Consider the following 15629-nt stretch of genomic DNA (forward strand, 5'->3'; position numbering starts at 1 on the left):
ACAGATTCCCCTTTTATGTTTGAGGTTTAAGTGTGGTGTTTTGATTTCCTTGTCACATTTTTCTAAGTTAAAGTACTATATTGTGCTGTTTAATATATTTACAGTCTTTTCATCTTTTATTTCTATTTCTTTGGAGAAAGGTAGTTTATTCAGCATTAGTGCAAGAAGGGGAATAATAGACATAAACATTCTTTAAGAAAGGTAGTATGTATCCATCTCATGCTGATCTCATCATATTTAATTCCTGATGAATATCTTTTTCCCCCACCTCCTTGATGATGGAAATTGAACCATGGGCCTATACATGCTAAGCACACACTGAGCTACAACTACAGCCCACTGTTTCTCCTTTTATTTCTCTCGTAAGTTTTACCAGAGAAAAATCATTTCAAGAATGCTACTACTGGGGGCTGGGAATTTAGCTCAGCGGCATAAGCACCTGCCTTGCAAGCAGGCAGTCGTGAGTTCGATCCCTGGTACCGATAAAAATGAAAAAGACCAAAAAAAAAAGAATGCTACTACTTACTCAGCAAGCAATTTTAAAAAGTTATCATCATTTATTTTCCATTATTATTATTTTCAGTTTTGGTCATTACCCCCCAAAGATAAGATGTCACTCCAGATGGGCTATTACTTAAATTGGAAACTTATCAACAGATACCCAGTGATATGCTACTGCCTCATATACTCTGAGTAGGTCCAGTAAGATTTCTATGTTGGCTGTAGCCAATTTGTCTTTTAAATTTTAATCTGCAGGACATGGTGGCATAGGCCTGTACTTGGGAGGCTGAGGCAGGAGGATCACTGAGTTCAAGGCCAGTGTGGATATACAGTGAACTCAAGCCCAACTTGAACTACACAGTGAAACTGTCTCCCACGAAAAAAAAAAATGTCTTAATCTAATCTGTAAGATAAATTGTCTTCCTGTTTTTTACTTGATACTTATTTGCAGACCACACAGGTGTGTGTTGTTCTCTAGCATGTCCCACATTTTGGATTTTACTGACTGTATTTGCATTCTAGGTATTACTAAAATTGTTTCCCTCTCCTGTGCTATCTGCAACTCTCAGATCCAGAGACTTGATATGATCCCCATTATTCATAGGTACTAAATGGTCTGTATTTCTATTGGAAAGTATGCTGTATTGAATTTGATTTTAATGTAATCCATGTAAATATTAAAAACATGTTAAAAAGCACTTTCTTTACATCAATAAAAAATAAAACAGGTTCATACCAGAATAGTTAGAAAATAACAATAGTTATTACATAGTGTATCATAAATATAAAAGAAAGGGCAAGATGTTACTCAGCATACAAGTCATATACAAAAAAGATTCTCTTACAAAAAATTCTTATGAGAATCAGTGTTTTTCCTTTTTTATATTTGGTATTCCAAGGCCAACATAAATTACTAGTCATTTCTTTCTCCAGGCGTTAGGAAGGAGGACTATCCCCACACTCAGGGTGATTTCTCATTTGATGAAGACAGCAGTGATGCTTTGTCTCCAGACCCGCCTGCAAGCCAGGAGTCTCAGGGATCAGTGGCATCCCCAAGTGAGCCAAAAGTTAGTGAATCGCCAGCTCCTGTGACAACAAACAGCCCAGCCCAGGTATTGTCTTTCTGGTTTTGACTCCTAAGTAGAAAAGATGCCCTTTTTTTTATATACTGTACCAGGCTATACATTTTCACCAGGAAAAGTATCTGAAAGTATTGAAAAGTACGGTTTCTTTTTTTTAAACATGTAATCCACTTTTAAAATTTTTCAGTACATTCTTACATTATTTTAATGCTCTTATGTACACATTTTATGCTTATAATTTTTGCAAAATCTTCACTTAACTTTTTTAAGATTAAAAAGACACAGAAAAGAAAAACAAAAAGGCAATACAAACAAACAAGAAACTGAATACAGTAACAGCACAGGTTTACAAAACAAGATGATAGGAATTTGACAATGGTTTTAATATTCTATATTGTTACCTTCAAGAGATTCGCTTAGATTAACAGATATAGACATGTAAAATTGATCTAAACATGAGTATTAACTATTCTTTTCCAATAACTAATACAAGTAGTATTAGTATTATATATATATATGTAGTATTAATATAATACTAGTAGCGTAGTCAGTTTAACTATTATATATATATATATATAAGTATATATGTACGTATACACACACACACACACCAAATTTGTCTTTTTCCTTTCACTTTTTTCCTCCTTTTCCCTTATTCTAATTATTTTTCCTCTTTGTACAGTTTCTTATCCTTACACAGTATTTATTGTAGATTTGGAACATACGTACTTTTTCAGTTTCTTACACTAAGAGACAATATGGTATTCATGTAACTTTTTTTCTGCATTCTTTTATGTCACTAAATTAATCCTTTTTCTACCATCCAATCATTTTTTCTGCAACTGACGTCATTAAGGGAATTGGTTGTTAAATGAAGAATTGTATATAATATGTACAATATTCAGAACAAAGAAATGATCAAAAGAAACTCCAACTTGATGACTTTGCTTTTATTTACATAACTCCTACATGCAGTACTGTAATATATAATAGAACATAAAACTACTGTGCTCTACAATAAGCAAAAATTACAGTACTGTATAAACAAGGTGTATTGTACCCAAACAGGACATTGAGACTCTATAAACAGGACCTATGGAACTGTACCAAAAAAAAAAAAATTATAGTTCAACATCATTTAACAAGTAGGTCACTAAATGATGAATATCTGTATAGTTCAGTAGTGTTAAGGATAGTTCATATTGTGCAGCAGATATCAACTTTCTCAGCAAAGAAAACAAATTTTGTACCTATTAAGCACTTTCTCCATTCCTCTCTCCTGCTACTAGTATAGTCTGTCTATAAATTTGACTGCTCTAGATATCTCATGAAAGTGAAATCATACAGTATTTGTATATTATTACAACTGGTTTATTTTACTTAGTGTGATTCAAAATTTACTCAGGTAGCATGTGAGGATCTCCTTTTTAAAACTAAATATTCCATGAGTGAGTGTGTATGTATGTTCACATATATGTATGTGTGTCTAGACATGTCTAAACATTTTGATTATTCATTCTTTGATGGCTAGTTGAGTAGCTTCCATCTCTTAGCTATACTGCATAATAGCACTGTGAACAGGGGTATGCAGGTATCTACTTTTAGTCCTTTTGGAAATGTATTCAAAAGTGGGATTACCAGATCGTGTGTTTCAGGTTATGTTTGTTTGCCTTCAGTTTTGTTTTTGTAATACTGAGAATTGACCCAGGGCCTTGGGCGTGCAAGCCAAGTACTCTACCACTGAGCCACATGCTCAGCCCTTCTTATTGTGAAACAATCTTGCTCAGTTACCCAAGTGTTCTCAAATTTGCAATCCTCCTGTCTCAGCCTCCCAAGAAGCTGAGATTACAAGTATGTGCCTACTTTTAATTTTTTTGAGGAACTTCCATACCACTCCTGTAGCAGTTGTACCATTTTACAGTCTCCAACAACAGCGCACATGAGTTCAAATTTTCCCCTCCACAGTCTTCCCAACAAAGGTTATTTTCAGTTCTTGCAATAGTAACCATTCTCGGAGCAATATCTTGTTAATGGCTTTGATTTGCATTCCTCTAATGATTAGTGATGAAAAACATGTGCATTTTGGTTATTTGTATGTCATTTTCAAAGGAATTTCTTTTCAAACCCTTTTGCCCATTTGAAGACAGGTTATTGTTGCTGAATTGCAGAAGTGCTTTGTATATTCTAGATATTGACCCTTTGTCAGATACATAATTTTATATAATGTTAAATATTCCACTTATATTGCATAGATATGAGACATTCTTCCCATTCTATAGATTGCCTTATCACTCTTGGGGTATACTCTTTGATATAGCTTGTTTTGGGGGGAGGGTTGTTTGTTTGTCTTTTTGAGACATTTCCCTATGCAGTTTAGGCTGGCCTTGAACTCACAGCAATCCTCCTGCCTTAGTCTTCCGAATGCTGGGATTACAGACATGCACTACCACGCCCAGCCTTTTGATACAGTGTTAATGTTTGATATGGTTGTGTTTGTCTACTTTTTCTTAATTTTAATTTTTTTTTATTTTTTGGTACCGGGGTTCGAGCTTATGATCACATGCTTGCAAGGCTGGCAGTTATGCAGCTGAGCTAAATTCCCCACTGTCTTTTTCTTTTTGTCCTCTTTGTTCTTGGTGTCACATCCAAAAAATCATGGCCAAATCTAATGTCATTAAGCTTTCTTCTGTGTGTTCTTCCAGAAGATTTATAGTTTTATGTCTTAGGCTTATATTCAGTTTGAGTTCATTTTATATTTTACATGAGGTAAAAGTTCAGTGCTATGCTTTTTGTGTGTGAATCTCCATTTTTCCAGGCAATATTTGGTGCAGGGATTTTCTTTCCCCATTGAATGATGCCAATCCCCTGTTGAAGGTCATCTGGTGGTTAATTTTTTAGCACTCTGTCCTATTCCATTGATCTGTAGGTCTGTCATAATGTCAGTACTACACTTGTTTAATTAGTTTGGAGTAAGTTCTTAAATGTAATAATGTCTCCTTTGTTCCTCTTTTTCAAAACTGTTGTGACTTAGAACTCCTTGAGAGTCTATATAATTTTAGTATAGGTTTTTCTGTTTCTGGGAAAATTTACTCTTAAAGCATACAGTTGAATAGATATTAATATATTCACATATATTGTGCAGTTATCACCACTGTCTAACTCTGAAACATTTTCATTGCCCCCAAAAGAATCCCATCCCATTAATAGTCACTGTTCATTGCTTCATCTACCAGAGGCTGGGGGCAGCCATCTGTCTGTGTTTATAGTTCTTCCTAATTGGGCAGTGCATACAAATAGAAGTATATAACATGTCTTCCATGGCTGCTTTTTTTCATTTAGCACAGTGTTCAGAAAACACATCCATGATATGGTCAAGTTTTTATGTAGACATAGGTTCTTCTTTTTCTTGAAATTCCACCTAGGAGTGGAATTTCTGGGGCATGTCATAATTCTGTGTCTAACTTGCATACCTCAATATTCATAAATAGCTTCCTTTATCAACAAATACATCAGTATCATTTTGAATTGAACTGATATACCATTTAACTGATTCCCTACTTTTGATTACCTAGAATGGTTTTCTGTCTTTCACTGTTGGACACACAATAAGAACACTGTTGTATTCTCACATGCTTGTTACAAATACATATACATACATTGTTGGGCACTTATCAGATCATTTCTTCAGATACATTGCCAGTTAATGAAGAGACTTTTTAGGCTAAAAGTATGCACTTATTTGCCTTCTAAGAAGATAATACAGGTTTCCTCAGCCTCCATCTTTACAAATACATAATAGCATTACTTTGGAGATTTTAGTGGTTCTTTTTGTTTTGCCATGGTGGGATTGAACCCAGGACTTTGCATATGGTAGGCAATGTATACTCCCAGCCTGAGGTTTGAATATTTACATTAGCCTTTTGATACTATATGAGATTGAATTCATTTGTTTAGCAAATATTTATTGAGCACCTATTGTGTGTTCAATTGTGTTAACTCAATCTAGTGCATTCAAAGAGATCTAAAGAATATTTTTGTAATTAAATTGGAAATTCATGTGTCATACTTTCCGATAGGTATTCATGTTTGTAGTGGTTTAATAAGAATTCTTATGCTACACATCGTTTATTGTTCATTGCTCCTTAGTTATTTTAAAGTCAAAACTAATAACTACACGCATGGTGGTGTAATCTCAGTACTAGGGAGGCTGAGGCAGAAGGATCTCAAGTTCAAGACCAGCATGAACTATAGCAAGAACTTGCCTTTAAAAAAAAAAACTACTGATCTACTTAGAGTGGTCATATGAACCCCAAATGTTCTTGTTAAACCATCACTGCAGAATTTTTGAGTTGGAAAGAAATTTGATGCTTATCTGCTTTATCCCTTGCATAAGAGTCAGCCTGGTTTCATAGAGGTATTGAAGTTTAGAGACTAAAAATGCATTATTTTCTGGCATCATTTTGTCTCACTCTTGAGTATCTGTTAGAAACTTTTCTTCTTTGCTCTCAGCACCATGTTCTAAAATATGTTTGTTGTCTCTGTGCCTGCAAATAAAATGTAAAGCTAAAAAGAAAAGGACTGCGACTCTTAAAGGACAAGAACTAGAGAGAGTATGTAGATGTCGTTCATATCTAGAGCAGTATCTAACACAGAAAGGAGGAGCTCAGTAAACACTAATTAAGCACCATGAGTATAGAAGTGCCTGTCCTTTCACTTGAAAGAGGTGCACTCCACTTGCACTATGGATGGTGACAATTTAGATCCTTTTAGCCAGATTTATAGGACGGAGTGGTTGTTGCCCCTCAGCTTTGCTGGAACCTAGTCTGGAGAAAGGATACAAGTCAGTGACTAGCCGACACCCTGAGATCTGAGCAACTAAAAGAAAGCAAAGAACAACAGCTCTGTCTCCATTACTTTTCTTTTGTTGCTAAGACAAAATACCAAAGTTAAAGGAGGAAAGGTTTATTTTTTTAAAATTTTTTTATTTTAAAGGGGTAAAAGTAAACACAACAAAACAGGACATAAGAAAGCAATGTAAGAAATGTAAATTTCAAAGCTAGATGACCTGATATCTTCACTTTCTATCATATTCTCTTGTTTACTTCCAAATAGTTGTCCATGTCTTCCATACAGAGAATTCATACAAAACAACATAGCATAAAACTGATCCGAACTGAATGAGGAAGATGTTTTAGGTCTTCAAAACTAGACAATAGGGAAGTCACTAATGACTGTCATGGAGGCTCTCATTCTCTTCAAAATTGCTGTGCATACCCTCATGAATATTGAAGTTCAACAAAACAAAACAGGCAAGAGGAGAGGGGTTGCTTAGTTTCCTGGTATTCCAGGTTCCAGTATGTGCAGGTCCCAGTAAACCCGGTTGGCTCCCATCCTGAGCTGGAGCCTGCCACGCTTACAGCCTCTCACCAGGTGGGGCAGGGTTGCTTCAAGCAGTTTCTTTCTAATGAATTGACCATTTCACTGCCCAAGTTCTGAAATGGCCAACAGACCATAGAAAGATCTCTCTGTAGGCTCCTGCTTGAAACCAACAGCGTCAAGGAAGCTGCCGGTCTTGATTCAGGGACAGGGAAAGTTTATTTAGCTCTCAGTTTGTAGAGGTTTCAGTCCATAATTGACCGGCTCCAAGGCAGGGTGGCACATGGCAGAAGGGCAGCCAATCCTAGTGGCAAAAAGACAGCAAAAGCAACAACAGAGGAAGGAGAAGCCTCTTTCTTTCCCTTATATGCTATCCAGTCTACCAGGAATAGGGCAGTGCCGGTCCAGTCAGTGAACTGACCTTAATCACTGACCTTAATCCAGCATTGTACAACCATTCAGTCATACACTGTAGATTCAGCCACCTCCAAAAAGCCAAATGACTGTTAGAGGCTCTGGGGGGACATCTTGACACAAACCATAACAAGTTTCTACTGTGTTCTCACACTTGCTATGCCCCACCATGCCCCTTGGGCTTTAAAAATATGCTGAAAAGAATGTCAAGTATGTGACTAAATACCATTTTTTTAAAACTTCTGCCTGTCCATTTAAGTTGTTTGCTGTCTGCTTCCATCTGAGTAGGTGAGCATATCAGATGGCTACTTGATATGCCCTTAGCTTTTCGTAAGGCAGCATTTTTGTCACCTAAGCTATCTGTATGTTAAGCGATTCATGACATTTCCACCTGCATAAGAGATTGTCATTCTTCTTTTTTGTATATTTCCCCATGTTGTTTATATCATATTTTTTACTTTGCTTTTGAAACTTGGTCTCTAGTTATCAAGAGGCAATCCTACCCAGGAGGCTGACATTGAAGGAAAATAAGTATGCACTATTTCTTAAAGGGTAAATGTGAATTGTTGATTGCCAGTGCAGCAGATACTAAGCCTACACAACCTTTAGAAGTCTGTCTCTTATCCAGCAACTAGGCTGATGACCAAAGACCTATTTCAGAGAATGTTAACAGTCCCCATTGCAGACTGTCAGGAAAAGATCCTAAAGTCAGGAATAACTCTAACTGTCAAATCATTTCTATTGTGTACCTTTTAAAGACATACTAAATTGTATGTACTTCATTAACTTACCTTGTATTAAATATTCTAGTATAAGTAAGAAATCATATTTTATTATACTTGTATTCATATAATTGAGACATACTTTTGGCAACTATTATCTTGACTTTGGAGAAAAATAACCCTGAAGTAGGATTGTAAATATATTGTATGGTGGATTTTTGAAACCAATTACAGAGACAAATTTTAAAATGCCAGTGAAGTCTCTGAAATTTTTGTATCATCTAAAAGTGATAATTAGGCTTCATTTTGACAACTTTTGTATTCGTAGAATTTATCTAGGCATTTCACTCAGTGGTTATAAAATGTGTTTGTCTAAATAAAACTACTCTCAGACCAGCGGCATAGTGCCTGCCTAGCAAGTGTGAGGTCCTGAGTTCAATTCCAAGTACCAAAAAAAGTCCCCATTTTCAAGGAAAACTACTTTCCCCTTGGGAATGGACCTTAACACATTGCTTCTCAGGCTGGGGATTTAGCTCAACGGCATAAGCACCTGCCTTGCAAGTGTGTGGTCATGAGTTCGATCCCTGGTACCAATGAACAGGAAAAAGACAAAAAAAAGAAAAACCCCAAAACACATTGCTTCTCTTTAGACATGAAGCTCCTCGATAGCCAGGATTTCCCCTCATGTTATTTCAGTTAAGTTCAACTGAATACAGATCCATGTTATAGCAAGTTCTTATCAATTTAATGAATGAAAGACTATTTTTGCCTAGTTTAGAATTATCATATCCCCAAAACATCAGTCTCATCACTATTAAAATAGTCCCTTATAAACATAGATAATAAAAAATAACAAAAGCATAAATTATCTTTTAGGTGTTGAGATTCTTAATTTTTAATCTTTAAAATAGAAAATATAAGTTTTATGGATTTAGTTCTTATAGACTACTTACCACACTGGACAGAATGAAGGACTAGTGTGTGTCTGTGTTTAGATATTTTAATTTCCAAAGCATGAGGACTGATCCTTTTATAAAGTACATTAAAAATGATAGGGTACCTGTACATTTCTACATATCTTCCTATATTTATCACAGGTGAATAACAAAGATTGCTCAACCATACTTCAGATAGTTGTGCCATAGATTTTATTTTGCTTTCTTTTAACCTGCATCAGCTTTTTTCATATATTGACTAATTATCATTTTGTTACATGTTTAATTGTATGACAACACAACTTCCTAGTTAACCTGTTCAATTTTTTATGCTGTGTCTAATATAAAGCTCACAGCCAGTGCAAGGAATTTTTCTCAGGCTCTTTAAAAGTTATATCTATAGATAATTAAGAAAAAAATAGATTTATGCCTTGCTTTATTCTATAATGCCTTATGACAACTAGTCTCTTTAATTCTTTTTCAGAACACTTAACTGTCTGAGGATTAGGTGCTACAGAAGAATATCCATATATGAAAAAGTCTCCCCACTTCCCCCAAAAAGAATCAACCTATAACATCTAAGTAAAGAACCAGTTTTTCAAGCACTTCTCTTGAAACCTAAAATGCTAATGACCTCACAATGTTAGAAAAAAAGTCTTTTGAAATATCTATTTCTGTGTGTAAGTGTAAGACTAAAACTATGCTTGGATTTGTCTTTTCTACTCTGATCAGAGTACAACTAGAAAGGTACTTACCAAAGTATTAGTGGTACACATATCACAGATTGGAGCTTAATTTATTTTATGCTGAAGCAACTCTTGAATAATAGAAAGTAGAAGATCAAGCACAACCAGCCATATGTGATACCAAATTCCTTCAACATGGACTCTTCTCTCAGAGATTTAAGTCCTTCAATTAATAACTTACTATAAAAACCTTCAATTAATAACTTACTATAAACTATAAGCATGATTTGATGAGACTTATATAAATTTCCAAAGCCTAGCAATACTAAAAGGAACTTTGTTGATTAGCTACTCTATATTTGTAGGAGACAAGTTTAGGCGATTGGAAAACTAATTTTTCCTGTTACATCCAGTAACTTTCAAGTGTATGACCTCTCACCAAATAACACAAAAAACTTAGATTCATAGCAGCAGCATTCACAGTAGTCAAAAGGCAAAATCAACTCAAGTATCCAAATGAGTGAACAAAATGTTCTCTATATGCACAATAGAATTCAGCTAATAAAAAGTAAATTTTGTAATATGAAACAACATATGAAATTTTGTAATAATTTGAACATTATAACTAAGTGAAGTAACCTGTCAGTAAAAGACAAAACTGTCATTCCAGGTATGAAATACAGTAATTGAAATAATAGAAAATGGAGTTATAGTTAAGAGGGGCTAAGCGAAGGGAAAAGGTAGCTATTGTTTAATGGGTACAGAGTTTCATTTGCGAATATGAAAATATCTGGAGAAGATGTTTGCAGAAAAAATATTTTTAAGATTGAAAACTTGAGTTTAAGATTGCAAGACTGATATTTTTTAAGATTGCAAACACTGCTTTCTATCAAATTCATCATTGCTGTCTATTCATTAGTGAGGACTGTGCTGGTAAAATAGCTTGCCCAGTTAGAGAAAGAGTTCAAAATGCAAATACTTGTTTCTACTTCATGTATGAGTTATATAATGCCCAAGGAATATTTTTTCCTTCTTTGAAAACTGAATAAAAGATAAATATCCTTATATCTAAAAAATATGCAAGGTAAAAAGGAAGACAATGTAAATCATATCCTATAAAGAAATGACCATCTCTTACTTGATCTGTGAAGTTTGGTTAATCAGAGGTTTCCTGAAGATCAGGGAACCAGACATCTCAGGGCTTTTGGAGGACAGAAATGTGCCTGGAACGTGGAATTGGGATTCTTAGATGTTGAGTCTCATACCACGTTTGTTTGAAACGAAATTGAATATAGCCATCTTTACAAAATGTGGTCTTTCTACTGTCAATACTTATTAAAAAACTACATAAAAATAAATCAGTGTCAAGAATCTCAAGAAGAAAGCTGAGTTGTCATGCACAGTGAGTTGCAGGCTCGGACCCTTACAGTCTTGGCTGGGCTTGAGGCCATGACCTGGCTGCATAAAGCCACAGGAATGTCCACTCATCAATTAAGCAAATATTTATTGAATAACTGTATGTGCCAAGGTTCCTATTTCTTGCTGCTGCTGCTTCTGCTAATAACCCTCTGTGAGTTTTCAGGTCATTTATTTTAAGAAGGAAAAAGTAGTTTGCTATTTTAAAACTCGAATACTTCAAGAAACTGATTCTGATTGTCTGTAGAGTGACTCTGAAACTTGTTTGGGAAAGTGAAAGTGAAAATAGGACATTTTAAAAAAGATAAAGTTAGTAATGACTAAGTCCAAGTAAAAATACAAAATTCAGTTGATTTATAATAGTAATAGTTCTAGTAATTGAATGCTTTAAAGTAGAATTGGTAAAAGTCTATCAGAACCTTCTTCGTTAGCCTGTACTTCCAAATTGAAATTTAGTCATTACTGATTTAAGCCTGGAAAGGAAGTAGCTTCTCATTTTAAAGGAGGTGACACTGTCGGTGAAACAAGTCAGTCTTACCATAATGTATTCTTCAGCTTCTACTGAGCAAAACGGGGGGAGGGGGTGTGCTGGGGGCTGGTGAATGAGAATGCTAGTCAGGGTTGGAGACACCAGCATCAATTACCAGCACTTGTGGGCAGAGGGAGCCTTCACCACGAGGTGCTACCCAGCAATGCGAGTGGGGATAGAATAGAAGAGAGGATTTGTCCAGCTTTATAGCAAAAACTAAATTACCATGTTTGAATTAGCCAGGGTTAGTGTGACCTATTTAGCAAGAAAACTTTATAAATATCATGTATTCTTCTTATCACTTTTCTAAGTCTTAGGCTGTTTCTGCCAAAAGAGGGTAGTTCTGACCACATTTCTGAGAAAATACTACCGTTGAGTAGCTCTAACCTTATTTACCTTCATCTACTCATTGTTACAGGAATAAAGACTAAATTATTGGTTCCACTGAGGTAAAGCATGAGGTCATTCCCTTATAATGCTGATTTTTCTATTTTTACCATCACTGGATTTACAGACTTTCCTTTCTCTGCTTCTTCCATCAGTTTACTTCAGTGTCCACAGCAGTTCCTGAATTCTTGAAAACTCCTCCCACTTCAGACCAGCCTCCTACAAGGTCCACAGCTCCTGTCCTCCCCACAAACACTGCATCCTCAGCAAAATCTAGCCCTGCATTAGTAAAGGTGGGTACCCTGGCATATGGTATTGTGTAATCTGACTCGTGAATGTCAGAGCCTGTGGACAAAGACAGAAGGACTTAAGTTACCCAAGCTGCCTCTTAGCCTGAAATCTTGAAAATTAAACTGTGGGAAACTTACTGGCCTGGAGGCTTTATATTTAAAATTGCATCCTTCAGTACATGACTTATCCCGTAGTCTCCAAAAATGCGCACAGAATTTTACTTAGTAAAACTGCTGAGCTCTGCAGCAAGGCTGGAGGAATCTTTTTGTCACGAGCACATAGTTGTGCTGCTATTAGGTGACTGCAGCACTGCATTGAGATCCAAGGACCTCATGAACAGCTGTCTAGTGATGGGAGCACAGTTCTGAGCTGTATGCACAGAATCAAGCTCACTGATACTCCAAAAAAATTACATGACAGTTTAACAGTTTTAGAGAAACATACGTTTTTTGATTTAGCAGATTTGGCCAGAAAGGCGTGAATTGTTCTAAGATAAGCTTCACATTTGTGGAACTGTTCCCTGTATTTTACTTGGTCAAAATAATTCCGAATAAATCCCAAGGAAGAAGAAAAATTCTAAAAGACAGTACTTTTTTAAAGTTCTTGAAATTATATTTAAAACTTCTAAACAAAATGGATAGAGAGTAAACTGAACAATAGTCTAAGGGTTACACTGTATAGTCATTTCAAAGTTGACTTTTACTAAAACTAGCAGAGTACATAGCTTTAGAACTAAAAAGCACAGATGTAGATACCCTCGCACCACTGTTCCTAGACGGACACTGAAGCCCAGAAAAGTTAAGAAGGACAGAAATACTCCAGTGTTCTGAGCTCTAGTCTAAACTTCATGCTGCCTTTTGCAGCACTCTTTTAAGGTGATTCCTTCTAATTAGCGTGATACATACTCCTCTCCTGTTCTGTCCATTAGAACTGTCCTTATTCTTAATCATCCTAGAGTAAAAGTCCTTTATCATTGTAACTGGGTGTCGTTGACTGCAGGACATATGTTGTAGTCAGGGGTTGTACACAGAGAACAATTAGGTTCAGGTCATGGAGTATATAATATTTTTATAATGGTCACCGGGAATTAACACAGGAAAATGCAGGAAATCTATCCACAACACCAAAGACATAGATTATTTAGTCAAGAGCCTAAACCCCACGGCAATGTCCCACATGAGTCCAGAAAAAAATCCAGAGCTCGGGGGCTGGGGGTTTAGCTCAGTGGCGTAAGCGCCTGCCTTGCAAGCAGGCAGTCGTGAGTTCGATCCCCGGTACCGATAAAAAGGAAAAAAGACAAAAAAAAAAAAAAAAAAAAAAAAAATCCAGAGCTCAGGACAATGCCCCCCATGAGTCCAGCTGGAGGTCCAAAGCCCACAAGAAGGACTCATGCCAGTCTCTTTTACGGATCCGTGCCGGGTAGACCCAAGGGTCAGCAGTGGAAGCCAGAAAGTCTATGTCAGCAGGATGAAGGAGCTGTGCTAGTGGGATGAGGGTTCTATGCTGGAGCGGAGAAGTCACACAACAAAGACCAGGGCTATCCTGAAAGGTACCATAGGCGTCCTCAGCGACACGGAGGTCCCGAGCTCCTCTGACAACAAGCATAGTCGGGTATGTGCCAGGAAGCAGCGTGACGAGTTCCTCCTGGAGACCAAGCAGCACATGTCTTCCCCTCCGGAGCCAGAAAGCAATGCTCAATGTGAGGACCAAAGCTTGTCCAGGAGAACCAACAGCTCAGACAGCAACTCATAGGAGAACCCACAATGCCTCCTTACTGCCTCAACCCTCCTCAGGTGGAGCATCTTCACTCAATGCATGCTGATGTAATCCAGCTGGCTTTAAGTTGACCACCAGTTCTCAATCCATAACAGAGATCTAATAGAGGTAAAGGTGCAAGCCATGAGGGCATCTATGGGAAGAAAACTTGTAGTCTCTGAATGTGGAAGCCAGTATTACCTGATCAGTGATGACCAAAGATCAAAAGTAAGCCATGCAATCAAGAGCAGCTAAAGACCAGAGACTATTCTCAGGCCTGTGAGAAATTAAGCTTGTTAGAAGTTAGGCTACTGTTACAAAATACTGCTTAGAGACAGTAGAAGAACAAAGAGATACACAGACTGGGTAAAGGTATCATTCATTGCAGGGGACAGTGGCAGCCTTGGCGTGAGTGACAGAGTTCAGAAGTGGCTGGCTACATCTTGAAGGATAAACTGGGAAGCACTTCTGACTGTTTAGGTGTTCTGTGTGGAGGAGTCATCATGAACCAGTTACTGTTTTCTATCTAAGCAATTAAAAAGTTGGCGTTTCCAACTTAAATGACCAGAAGAAGCATACCTGCAGTGTGAGATGCCCAGGAGATACCCACTAGGATGTCCTAAAAGCAGCTGAAAGAGCTAGGCTCAGAGAGGGCCCCAGAACTGGACAGAAATGTGGAGGTCATCACTGTATTCACAGGCTTGAATGTCACAAAATCCAGTCTCAGTGAAGCAAAAAGGCAGTACAAGAATTGAGTCCATAGGCATGTCAGTATTTTGAAGAGATAGGAAGGGTGAGAAAAGAAGCCTGGAGAAAAGCAGTGAATATGGTGGAAGAATGGGGCTCAGAAGCCAAAGGCCGCCTTTCCAGGATGGGTTAGGTCGTATGTGTCATTGCTGCTATGAGCTGTTCAGATGAGAGCGGGAACTTCTTACTAAAAGCAGCTTCTTTTGAATACTAGAAGCAAAAGCTTGGTTGGAGTGGGAAGAAAGAGACAGAACTGGAAGTGGCGTCATAGAAAGCTTGTTTTGACGACCTCTGTTGGAAAGGATCACGAGAAAAGAGTCTGTAGCTCGATTAGAATGTGAGGGTCAGGAAAGGATGTTGGTGAGCTCATAGGGAGGACCCAAAAGAGGGGCAAGGGTTCCCAGAACAGTCACCATGTGTAGGCAAGAGAATGTGGACTCTGGCTCAGAAAGGGGTTGCTGGACTGAGGCAGCTGGACCAATAGTTCATCTGAAGCCCCGGGAAAGAAAGCCACCTACAAGCACTTAGGAATAGGCAGGCCCTTGGGCATGTGAATAAGCTCTGCACTCATCATTTATTTGCTCAGTTATTTGGAGACAAGGTTACCAGTTGACATGAGCATGAGGTGAGGTATTAAAGGCTTGAGTAGAGGAGGAAAATAGGTATTTTCTAGAAGTGTAAGAAAATAACTGGACTAAAATAATAGGATGACAGGTGGGACTGATAAGCTTAAAGGTGGTAATTATGAATTTAAAGAATGGCATGGTTTTGTTTTTCTGAAGCACTTT

The 15629-nt window shown here is 37.2% G+C and overlaps 1 protein-coding gene and 1 non-coding gene across 6 annotated transcripts in view; one reads left to right on the forward strand and one right to left on the reverse strand.

Moving 5' to 3' along the window:
• Window positions 1-15629, forward strand: part of Mrtfb (myocardin related transcription factor B) — a 215363-nt gene that overhangs the window by 171811 nt on the left and 27923 nt on the right. For all 5 annotated transcript variants that reach the window (XM_063226567.1, XM_063226566.1, XM_063226569.1 and 2 more), the window contains 2 exons: window positions 1435-1613; window positions 12204-12341. In XM_063226567.1, the coding sequence (XP_063082637.1) occupies window positions 1435-1613; window positions 12204-12341 (317 nt within the window). The remainder of the gene's footprint in view (window positions 1-1434; window positions 1614-12203; window positions 12342-15629) is intronic.
• Window positions 7033-7170, reverse strand: LOC111754020 (small nucleolar RNA SNORA2/SNORA34 family). The gene has a single exon (XR_002788757.1). It is a non-coding gene; the product is annotated as a small nucleolar RNA SNORA2/SNORA34 family (small nucleolar RNA).

This window comes from Cavia porcellus, unplaced genomic scaffold, assembly GCF_034190915.1.
Source record: "Cavia porcellus strain 051 isolate PalLab524CR breed Dunkin Hartley unplaced genomic scaffold, mCavPor4.1 scaffold_16, whole genome shotgun sequence".
Lineage (NCBI taxonomy): Eukaryota > Metazoa > Chordata > Mammalia > Rodentia > Caviidae > Cavia > Cavia porcellus.